Source organism: Lethenteron reissneri, unplaced genomic scaffold (assembly GCF_015708825.2).
Source record: "Lethenteron reissneri isolate LAM-NWPU_2019-01 unplaced genomic scaffold, ASM1570882v1 scaffold_1640, whole genome shotgun sequence".
Lineage (NCBI taxonomy): Eukaryota > Metazoa > Chordata > Hyperoartia > Petromyzontiformes > Petromyzontidae > Lethenteron > Lethenteron reissneri.
In genome coordinates this window covers 3,273,633-3,285,713 of record NW_026891378.1, presented here as the reverse complement: position 1 = coordinate 3,285,713, position 12,081 = coordinate 3,273,633, and the positions used below count along the sequence as shown (strand labels likewise).

The 12,081-nt window shown below is 49.7% G+C and overlaps 2 protein-coding genes and 1 long non-coding RNA gene across 4 annotated transcripts in view; 1 reads left to right on the top strand and 2 right to left on the bottom strand.

Annotated features, from left to right (window-relative positions):
- The window catches only part of LOC133339144 (uncharacterized), a 172,123-nt gene that overhangs the window by 65,540 nt on the left and 94,502 nt on the right, over positions 1-12,081 (bottom strand). The window lies entirely within an intron of this gene.
- LOC133339111 (E3 ubiquitin/ISG15 ligase TRIM25-like) overlaps positions 1-12,081 on the top strand; it is a 160,192-nt gene that overhangs the window by 74,404 nt on the left and 73,707 nt on the right. The window lies entirely within an intron of this gene.
- The window catches only part of LOC133339104 (E3 ubiquitin/ISG15 ligase TRIM25-like), a 35,511-nt gene continuing 25,410 nt past the window's right edge, over positions 1,981-12,081 (bottom strand). The window contains exons 3-6 of one of the 2 annotated variants that reach the window (XM_061547224.1): positions 6,067-6,300; positions 4,077-4,099; positions 3,275-3,369; positions 1,981-2,598 (exon numbers count right to left, since the gene is read on the bottom strand). In XM_061547224.1, the coding sequence (XP_061403208.1) occupies positions 2,048-2,598; positions 3,275-3,369; positions 4,077-4,099; positions 6,067-6,300 (903 nt within the window). In that variant the 3' untranslated portion in view covers positions 1,981-2,047. The remainder of the gene's footprint in view (positions 2,599-3,274; positions 3,370-4,076; positions 4,100-6,066; positions 6,301-12,081) is intronic. The other variant, XM_061547223.1, reaches the window with a different exon arrangement.

Below are 12,081 nucleotides of genomic sequence, written 5' to 3'. Positions count from 1 at the left end.
GTGTGTTTTTGTGTTTAGTTTGTTGTCCTTCCCCCGCACCTCCGATTTGCCCAGCTGGCTACATTCGTTGCAATATAATCTCAACACACAATACATACAGGCAGGTGGCCAGGAATCCAGTTGGCAAAACTTTGTGAGCCTTGGTTTAAGTAAAGCCTGACTTCTGCTGATGAGAAACAGAACGTCAGAACCTGACCTTGCCTATGAACATCTGGGCAATTCGCCAGCATTGCACCTCCGATTTGCACGGTTGGCTACGTACGTTGGCTACGTACGATGTGAAATAAGTTCAACATTCATACATTGCTTCACGCGAGCCTGACTCTGCTGCTTATGAGACACTGAAGGTCGAAACCGGCCCAGAGTGTTGCTTGCGTTTAACCAAATGCCACTTCAATTAGGAACTCCCAGAAGGCCGTGCCTGCGACTGATGGGATGAGTAAAACAATACGTGAGGTCAATCTTGATTTGAAGCTTTCGTGACTGCAGGAATCCATACTCTCTGGTTCTTTCGCTGAAGTCACGTAGGTAGAAAAATAATAGATCACGACGTTTCGATCGCAACACAAGCAACCGTCATCAGGTGGGACAACCACGGCAAGAAAACAACTGCTGAAGTAGGCGAGAGACCTGCCGTGGCACGAGGTTATATAGGCCTCGGCAATAGGGGGGAGCGAGAGGAGGTGGGGGAGAGAGGGGGCGAGAGGAGAGAGGAGGTGGGGGGAGAGAGAAGGGGCGGGGCAGAAAGTACGTGGTGTGTATTATGTCTTTAATGTGTCTTGTGGAGAGAAGGGTTTTGCGAAGGAGGAATGATGATGATGTTAGTGACAATGATAGTAATGGTGATGGTAATGATGATTGTGATGAAGGTGGTAGTGGTGGTAATAATGGTGAAATGATGATGATAGTATTGGTGTTTATCATTGTAATAATGATTGGAGTGATGGTAAGAAGGGTGATGGTGATAATGGTGGTGTGGGTGGTGATGATGACGATGGTGTTGATCATGGTCGTGGTGATGATGATTGTGGTGGTCGTGATGGTGATGAGGGAGATGGTGATAATGATGACGGTTATGGTGGTTTTTACGGTGATGATAGTGATGATGATGGTCGTGATGATGGATGTGATAATGGTGATTATTCTGGTGTTTATTGTGGTGTTGATGATGGTAATGATGGTGATTGTGATGATTGTGATGATGATGATGATGGTGGTAACGATGATGGAGGTGATGATCGTGGCAGTGTTGGTAGTGGTGATGATGGTGGTGATGATAGTGATGATGATTGTGATGGATGTGATAATGGTGATGATTATGGTGGTTGTTGTGGTGTTCGTGGTGATGGTAGTTCATAATGGTTGTGGTCGTGGTCGTAGTGATGATGAGGATAATGATGTTGATGATGTTGGTGATGATATTGATGATGATAGAGTGGGGGTGATGATAGTGATTAAAATGGAGTAATGACAATGATGCTGATGATCATTATGGTGGTAATGATGGTGATGATGGAGGTAGTGATGACTGGTGATTACAATGATGGTGGTGTTGATGGGGATGATGGTGATGATGATAATAGTGATGATGGGGTGATGATGGTGAATCGCAGGGATGATGGGGGCGTGGTGACGCGAGCGCGCACTGCAGGTGAAGGAGCGGCCACATGGACTCAAACTTCTGAACCGGCGATTTGTACTTCATAGGTGACATCGCTCATGCACACCAACCTGAACCTCACCCTCCCCCCTCACCCTCCCCTTCCATGCTCACCTCACCCTTCATTCAATTTTCACCTCACCCTCCCATCACCCCACCCTCCCCTGACCCCCACCTTGCCTCACCATCGCCTCTACCCCCTCCTTCCCATCCTCTCCTCTCCTCACCCCCTCCTGACCCTTCACCCTCCACGCTTACCTGTCCCCTTCCCTCACCTTCCCCTCCAACTTACCCTCACCCTCACTTCACCCTCTCCTCACCATCCCCCCTTTCATCAGTTTATTGGGTTTCCATCTCAGTTTCTTGGGTTACTATTTTTCCTCATCCTCAGGATGCGCGACTCAGATCCACGATCTCCAATCGATCATTACAATACCTCACCCACATCCCAGGGTAGAGAGGCTGCAAGAATCTCTGCCGAACCTCGTGGATCACCTCCATTGAGTCGGCGCGGTAAAACTCCAGGAGCCCCCCCTCCCAGTGCAGGTGAAGCCCGATTCTGCGGGGGGAGGGGGCCCCCCTCACCGACAGTGCAGTCTTCTCTCCACCATGAAACACTGAGAAGTTGTCGTCACGTTTCTCTAAACACCAGGATACGTTGCTCCCTCCCAGCAGCTGTGTAACACGATCCCATTTCCGTGGGATCGTCCCGTACGCGACTCCAACCCGCCACCACTCCACATCCCCCACATCCACCTCCCAGTAGTGGTGGCCCGACGAGAAGCTCTCACAGCACAGGGCTTGTGCAAAGCTATTAAACCGGTGTGGGTGATTGGGGCGACCCTGGGAGGCATCGGTCCACGTCATCGTCTTGAGATCCGAGGAGATCTGGAGGTAGTTATGAGCGGAGTTTGTGTCCAGGGTCGGTGAGCATCCGTCTGTGACAACAGCGATGACAACATCACTACAGAACACCGTCATCACCATCATCCACCATCACCACCATCAACATCACCAACCATCATCTTCACCATCAACAATAACATCACAAACATCACCATCACCAATAATCCTCGCCATCAATATCATCAATGACAACATAAACATCACCATCACCGACATCATCAACACTATGAACATCAACAACATCACTATCGCAATAAGCAACATCACAACCATCATCACCACCATTAGGACCATCACAAACAATCACCACCATCACTACCATCACCACTATTCCCATCACCACCATCTTCATCACTATCACTACACCGAGTCTCATGGTGTTGTTCAGTAGGGTCCTGGAATGGGATGTAAACAAAGACAAAGACAAAGATCCCATGTGTAGCCTTCACAGACTACCGCATCAGGTTCCAGAATGTAAATCCCCCGTCTAGCCTTTACAGACTGTGGGGTAAATCAGCACCGTTGAAGGCTGGCACGACACACGAGGTGGGTGGCCAGCACTACGCCTGGCCGCCTTTGTCTCCCTAGTGGTGATATTTATAAAATACCAGGTAATTATTTGAGTCTGAGTCGACCTCGTGCACACACACGGGGATAATGTATTGTCAAGATGGCCCCATCACCCATGATTCACACTGAAGAACTCACACAGGAGTTTGACTGCAGTTGTCTCCAGGACTTTAAGTGAGGCAATGTCCTCTTGGCTGGGAGCTGAGAGTGGAGCTGCTGTAACCCTCCCTGTTCTGTGAAAGCAGAACAGACATGGCCACTGTCTCACATAGAGCATCGTCACTCACAGGATCATCACAGCATCATCACACCGGCAATCATTAAACAAAGCATAATCACTCATCTCACAATTACAGCATCACCACACAGAATTAATATTACCACGTACAGCATCACCACACACGGTATCAAAACACAGCATCACCACACACAGCATAATCACACAGTATTACCACATACAGCATCAACACACACAGCCTCATTACACAGCATCACCACACACAGCATCACCACCACACAGCATCACCACGCAGCCTCATTACACAGCATCACCGCGCAGTTTCACCACACAGCCTCACCACACACAGCTTCATCACACAGCATCACCACACACAGCCTCATCACACACAGCCTCATCATACAGCATCACCACACACAGCCTCATGACACAGCATACTACACATCACCACACAGCATCATCACACAGCATCACCACACACAGCCTCATCACACAGCATCATTACCACACAGCATCACACAGCATCACCAGACAGCATCATCACCACACAAAATTACTAACACCATACACAGCATCATCACATACGGCACCATCACACAACATTCACTACACACAGCATCCCCACACACAGCTAATGTCTCACTGTCCGCACCCCACACTCAGTCCCATGTTGTCGAGTCGTGAGTGAAAGTCGTCTTTTACCTGCGCGTCTCCTCCAGGTGCCCCTATGGGAGAGAGAGAGAGATGCGTTACTGTGACTCTGCCTCCAATCCCTTGTGATCAGTGGAGTTCCCACTGCAACACCGCGGGTGGAATATAAACCCAAAGTCTTGAATCACCAACACTTACTTACAGGGCAAATATTTCAGAATGAGACCGATTGATAGTCAACTATTTTAATTTTTCCAGGTAAGGCCTACGGAGCTGTATAGCACTTTTTCAGAAGCGACCTGGTCACAAATGATAGCTCAACGAAGTAGTTCATCACGTGAAAATGGTATAGCAGCCCAATACTCTAAACGCACGTTTTCAAATGTGGAAGGAAATTTTGGAGGACCCGGAGAAAAATCCATGCAACCATGGAAAGAGACATGAAAACTCCAAATGTATAAGGATGTCAGGGTTGGGATCAAATCCCCGATTTGATACCAGGCGAGGTAATTAATATCTCGCCACCCCTATGAAGACCAACACTGATTTGCAGGGCAAATATTTCAGAGTGATACGGGTTGATATGAATCTGTGTTGAGATTAACTGAGTACTGGTAATTTATGTCGTCAATGCACACATGACAGGTCTTACAAAAGTGGTGGACAATACACAAGGGTATCAGCGATATTCAAGACAATCTTATCAATACGCATGTAGTGGGTCAATAACTAGAAAAGAGTCTCTCTGAGGCAGCACGTAATTTATTTAACAACAATTCCTTAACATATAGGGGTAACGGCCCCTCACACCCGATAACTATGGAGGTTTGCCCCTCCGGACTGAATACTCCTCACAATGGCTATTCTAACCCTTCGGAGTGAAGCTTGGGTCTTCACTGGTATATAAGCTTAGAGCCGACCCATTGGGCTCTTCTCTTCAGAAGCTCTTGATCTTCGGGTGAACGACGACTGCTGAGACAGTTCAAGGGTCCGGCTTTTATACAGATGCGTGGCTCGCCCCGCCCCGGCCACACCTTCCTTCCAGAGCCTTCCACCAGGTCCTGGACGGGTGACGTCATCCTCCCCAGCCCCCTCCTGGGGTCTGGGGTCTGCGTCCCTGGATCCGATATCTCATAGGAGTTACCGTTGGCCCTTTGGGCCATAGTTATTTATTTTAGCTTCAATAATATGAACACTGAAGGTCGTGCATCCAAGAGGAGGTCCACAAAGTAGGAAGCAGAGATGACATCGGCTCGTGAGCAGGTGCTGGTGGATTGTTGCATCGCGGCAACATGAGATGTATTCATATTCTTAGGTTTTTTCTGTAAAATCACGTAGGTAAAACATCAAAATTAATGAAAATAAAATAAAAATCACGACGTTTCGGAGGCAACACAAGTCTCCGTCATCAGGTGGGACCGTCACAGCCAGACCAGCCGCATCAAGTGAGGCAATGATCCAAGATGCAATCCCCTAATCATTGCCTCACTTGATGCGGCTGGTCCGGCTGTGACGGTCCCACCTGATGACGGAGACTTGTGTTGCCTCCGAAACGTCGTGATTTTTATTTTATTTTATTTTCATTAATTTTGATGTTTTACCTACGTGACTTTACCGAAAAAACCTAAGAATATGAATCCTTGCAGTCACGAAAGCTTCAAATCTAGAACATGAGATGTGGCAATGGTCTGGGGAGGCCTTCATCCATCAGTGGATTGATTATGGCTGATGACATTAATACTATGTACATTGTTGTTGTAGGATTTATTTAAAAAGTGCAAATCCAATAACATTTAGTTTATATTCACAATGAAACAAACTTAATGGGAATATGTTAAAGGATGGGAGAGAGAATATTAATTTAACTGAGAAAATATGAGCTGGGCTTCCACATGGCAGCCACTGGAGCTGCGAAGTCCATGAGTGGAGCTGTGTTCTCAAGCCCAGTGGATGCGAGCGCTCATTCAGGAGCCTCCCTCTGCTGCTGCTGCTGGTTAGAGGGCTCTGTCCCCAATAGCGACACTGGAGACTCATCGCTCACCTGCAGGAACGCGAGCGAGTCCCTCTCCTGCGTTAGGGCCTGCAGGCGAGTGGCTGCTGCCTGGAGCTCGCTGATCTCGCGCTGGTAGTGAGCGATCTTCTTCTCGATCTGGGACAGCAGCTCGCACCCTTTCTGCTCCGCTTGCTCTAAAGCCGCCTTCTCCTCCGCATCCAACGCTGCTCTCGCGCGGGTGAATCTGACCGAGATTGAAACTGTTTCATCTGTCATGGATCCCTGCAAAGAGAAAGCAATGCCACTTCTGTTCATTAAATGTCTGATCCGTTGTGAAATTGCATTAAGGTCGGTGTGACCCGAGTGCAACTGTAAAGGTGTCCAGACAGTGATACGAGTCTGCAGCACTGAGGCCTCCTTCTTCCACTGCCTCTGATAACGCCACTGTGCATTTTCATTACAACACGATTCACCATGACTGGTGATGACTGTGAGGCAATTAAATTATCAAATACCATCATGAGTACATTTAGCATCTGTGCCATTCTCATAGCGCAAGGCTATAAAGACGATGCTTTGTTTACCTTCGTATGAAGCGAAGGAAAATCTGTAATTAGCCTTCAACAAGAGGAGCCCTAAGGAATTCGGAAGTTCGGCCAATTCCTCTTTCAATTCATGTTTTGAATGTGAAAGAAACCCGCATATGTATGGATGAAGAGGGGGGATCATGAAACGAATTGCTCTAATACCACCTGGCCACCCTAACGCCTGATTGATTTCAGTAAGATGGTGTACAACAGTCTGTGTGTGATCCACCAACTCTGCCACCAGAATATTGGATAATATATATGTACCACCTTATCTGACCAATATAGATAACAGATGTTGAAGTGGTAAGTTGTATGGAGATATGGGAATGTCGAATTTCCATCACTGATTCAGTTTTGTTGAATATAGGCCTTTTTCCCAAAAATAATATTAAGAATAATTCTGCCAATATTTTTTAAAATAAATAAATAAATGAAACAACACTCTCAATCCCGCTACCTCTCACAAGCACCAAGCATATGGAGGTCATAAAAAAAACATCAAATAATAAACTCCGGGGCAAAGAGGGGTTAACGACAATCTGGGAAATCTCCAGATTGTCAAAGGACCGCATGCCATGACCTCCCCACGGACGTTTTAGGCAGTTCACAAACAAATAGTCAGACTCACTGCACGGACACAGAACACAGGGAAAACGGACATTTTAACTGATATTTTTTGAATACGGTAAAAGTTCGAAGCTTGGCTATAAGAATAAGTCGATATTATAGACTGCAGTATTATTTTATTTCTTATTTTATCTTTCTATCTCCGTGACTTTACCATTCCGGCAGTCAAGAAAGCTTAAGTGGAAACTTAGTTACATCTCTAATCTCAGGATATTAAAATATAACTCGAGAATAAAGAGCACGGATCCCTGGATACAGGCATGGAGCAAAAGTTAATAAAACCCCTGAAATACTGGAGGTAACATCTAATGACATTTCGAATCGTGGTTAAACATAAACCAAAAAATAATCACAAGAGATTAGACCTAGGGTAACTCAAAAGAGATACGAAAAACATACTTCAAACACACAAGACCAGATAATGTGTATTCCATGGAATCTGAGCCTCCACGGCCGCCTTTGTTTTCCACCAATTTGACAACACATGGTATCCATAAAATACGTATGAAGGGTGCCTCCCCTCCCTTTTAGCAGACAGCACGAAGAGAGGGGGAGGGATGCAAACAAAAACAGAAACTGTCAAAGGTCAAATAGGGGGCGGGGCAACCAGGCGGCTGCAACCTCGAGGATGGTGACAGAGGGCATCTGTTTTTTACTCTCTCGCAAGAGACGCGCAGAGGGGAGAGCATTTCAGATACAACCAACGACACAGATCATGCAAGTGAGTACCGCGACGGGCAGATTCTGGGGCATGGCCTCGAGATCAACAATGGGTGTTGTGTCTCGCAGAGAAGAGGGGTGAAGTGATGCTCGGTGCTGAGTTCGGCATGGACCGACAGAGTATCGCTGAAAGTTTTATTCTACAGTTATCCTGATGTTTTGAGTCGCTTGCAGAGTCAATGATTGCGATAAGTTTTATTGTACTAAGCTATCAGAGTGGTGTAAGAGGTGTGCGAATACAATTGTAGTAAGTAGCAGAGGAGACGATGTCGAAGTTGAGACACACTGTTTATTAACTCCGGGACAGATACAATAGTTGAAGGGGTATCGGCCCCTTCACCCGTACTATGGGAAACCCACCCTAGTACTAAGCCCTCTGTCCTGTCCCCCAGTCCTCCTCTACTGGGCTACGGGAGGCTGACTGATCTGGCCCTGGCAAGCACAGATCTCGGCACCAGCTAACCAGCCTTGCCCTGACAAGGGCAGCGGTCTGGAAGCTCCTGGGCCGCGCCACTGGCTTACCCGGCTCGGCCCTTATAAGGACGGCGAGACCGGGGAGTCCCAGGGCCTAATCTCCGAGTCTTGGATCTTCACTGGTCAGCTTCGTGTCGAACTGAGCTCGAGCTCTTTGGGTTCCACCTTTTATAGGGATCGCCTCCAAGGGCTGGGGGCGTGGGCAATAACTGATGCGGACGTCGGTGTGACCACCCGTGTATGTGAGTGCCGACAGCCCTGTGTTTGTTGTCCGCTGTTCCTCCCGTAATAACCCCTACATCACCCCCCCCCTGTACAGCTCGCAGCCGTCCCGGCTGCAACAATCCCTCAACCCCCAAGAATAAAGATTAACACCGTCAATACACGTGTGCCTCGTAACAGTAACAATAACAAGAACAAGCGTAACATCAACCGATGGTTCCCTATATAACAAAAAAAACCCCTCACGCAGAACCGCAATACATATACAGAACGGTATACCAGCACATGCAATCAGCATATCGCGATCACACGCGCACATTGAAGCATAATAGCAAGCAAATCTGCAGGCGACCAACACACCATCAATCCCGTCGCAACTTTGCAACCACAACACAATTATTCTCTGCCATGCAATGACCGCATTGCACACCGCACCTCGCAGCACAATACAGCCCAAAAAAACATTTTTTTTTTCCCTCTTTTTTTCAATTAAGCCCATCGCGCACGGTAACCCACGAGATGGTACAGCACAGGGTACCCGACGCCCCCACGTTAATAATTAACTATACCATCAAGATGACAACTCCACGCAGCAGCGCACACACTCCCTTTGAAACTCAGCAACCACAGCAGACTCTCCGTCCATTCCCAACACACGCACACACTTACATGGACAGCAAGCAACAAGCAGATAGCGTGGCCATCGTGATTACACACACATACAACCAAAAAAAACATATATACAATGAGCGGGTTCCGCAGCAACGGAACACGCGCGGAAAGTTAATCATAACAACCGGCGCGTTTTGGCGCGAGTCCGTGCAGCGGGCCCGTCACAAGGGGCCGGCTTGGTAGAGTCGGTGGCAGGTGTCGCATCAGCAGGTGCCTGGTCGTCCGGTTTCCCGGACGTGCCAGCGCCGCCCCCCACGGGGGAGGCTGGCAGCCCAGAGGGCTTCAGTCCTGGGGCTCCTGAAGACGTGACAGTCATTAGTGGATCAGAGGCTGGCATCGATCCCGCCCCCCCGGAGTCAGAGGACTCCCCACATGTTCGGCCATTTTCGTGGGAGGAAGCGTGCGGAGCAAAAAATGGCTTTAACCGTGAAGGGTGTACAAACCACCGACGCTTCCCCCACTTAATGCGCACACATTGAGGCCGCACAACCTGCACAATTTCAACAGGGCCCCTCCATGGTCGCAACAACTTAGCCGAGGTGGCCAATGGCACCTGGGGGCAGTGCAACCATGCTCGGTCGCCCGGGTGCCATTCGTGCGTGTGAGTCCGGCGCGACCGCAACCTCTCGTTTTGTTTCTGGCGGGAGTCAGAGTTTTGCATGGCCGCCTGCCGTGCCTCCGCCAAGCGAAGGATGTTGAATTTAACATGGTCGGCGATTTTCGACTTAGCATGAGGCGCGGCAATCGCCAGCTGAGTCGCGACAGGCGGGTCAACCTCGCGACCATACATAAAAAAAAATGGCGAGAAACCGGTCGCCGCGTGAGGAGCCATCCTGTATGCCGCCAGGACTCCCCCGATCCGTAGATCCCAATCGTTTTGGGACTCAGATACCTGGTGGGATAGCATGGACGTAAGAGTCCTATGCAAGCGTTCCACCATCCCATCCGTCTGTGGGTGGTAAGGCGAGGTACGAACTTTCTTCGTACCCAGAAGGCCACATACCTCGTGTAAGAGGGTACTAGTGAAATTCTTTCCCTGATCGGTCAACAACCGTTCCGGAGCGCCCTTGTCGAGGACGTAGCCCTGAACAAAAGCCTCCGCAACGGCCGCTGCGGACTGGTTGGCGAGGGGCCAAGCCATAGGCCATCGCGTGAAATATTCCACGCCAACCAGCAGGTACTTATTACCCCTCGGCGTGGAAGGAAACGGTCCCAAAATATCAAGGGCGACCAGCTCGTTAACCCGGGTGACCGAAATGGACTGGAGCGGTGGACTGGCTCCCTTCGCCGGCGGCTTCCGTTGTGCACACTGGGTACAGGACCGCAGCAGATCGTCCACGTCTCTTGCCATGCCCGGCCAAAAGTAATTAAGCTGGAGCGTGGCAAGCGTTTTGAGGGTACCCAGGTGCAGGAGCCGTTCATGAGCAGCCCATACAGCCCTACCCCTCAACGTGGAAGGCACCACCAGCCTGTGACGGCGGATTGTCGCGTCCCAATGCATGAGTACGCCCTGGCACCACCCCCATGAGTCAACGCCCGACTTCCCTGGACCCGATCCTTCCGCGCGACGTCGTAGTGCCAGGAGGGTCGCATCCTCCATTTGGAGGCGGCCCCACTCAGCACTCGACAAGCCAAGTAGGGAATCACTCCCACCCTCCGAAATAGGACCAGCGTCCGAAGGAGTATCAACTGCGGCCGCAAGAACCCGATCCTGACCGTCACTCGCCGATTTGCAACGGCCCGAACCCAAGAAACAAGTGCAATCCGGGGCGATCGGCAGGCGTGATAGGGCATCGGCATTGGTGTGGCGAATCCCCTTCCGGTAAGTTGTTTCAAAATCGAAATCCTGCATGATCTCGAGCCATCGGGACAACTGCCCCGATGGCTGGTTAATTCGTAGGGCATACTGCAATGCCGCATGATCTGTACGGACGGTGAAATGCCGGCCGTACAGATATGGCCGGTACTGTTGGATAAAGAACACGATAGCCAACAGTTCGCGGCGGGTGACGCAGTACCGCTGCTCGGCCGGGGACAGTACTCTACTACCATAAGCCACAACGCGCTCCACGCCACCCACAATTTGTGACAGCACGCCTCCAATCCCGGTATTGCTTGCGTCCGTGTCGAGCACGAACGGCATGGAAAAATCGGGGTAGCTTAACGGCGGGGCCCCCACCAGGGCATCCCGAAGAGAGACAAAAGCGGCGTTCTCCACCCGCCCCCAATGAAATTTGACCCCTTTTGACGTCAAGGCATGTAGTGGCTTAGCGATGGAAGCAAAGTCCGCAACAAACCGACGGTAATATGAAGCAAAGCCGATGAAGCTTCTAACCTCCCCCACCGAGGTTGGGGTAGGCCAGGAGCTGACACAACGCGTTTTGGCGGGATCGGTTGAGATACCTGACCGGCCGACGATGTGACCCAAATATTTAACAGATTCGCGCAGCAAATGGCACTTTTGTGGCTTGAATTTCAAATTAGCAGCGCGCATCTTGAGAAAAACGGCCCGAAGCCTATCAAGGTGTTCCTCGAATGTCTTACTGAATACGATAACGTCATCCAGGTAAATCAAACACACCTCCCATTGCAAGCCAGCGAGGACCAATTCCATCAGGCGCTGGAACGTCGCGGGAGCAGAGTGTAATCCCATGGGTAAGCGATTGAATTGGAAGAGGCCGTGCGGCGTTCGGAAAGCAGTTTTGGGTCTAGATTCGTCGTCCAAGGGAAGTTGCCAAAATCCTGAGAGCAAATCCAA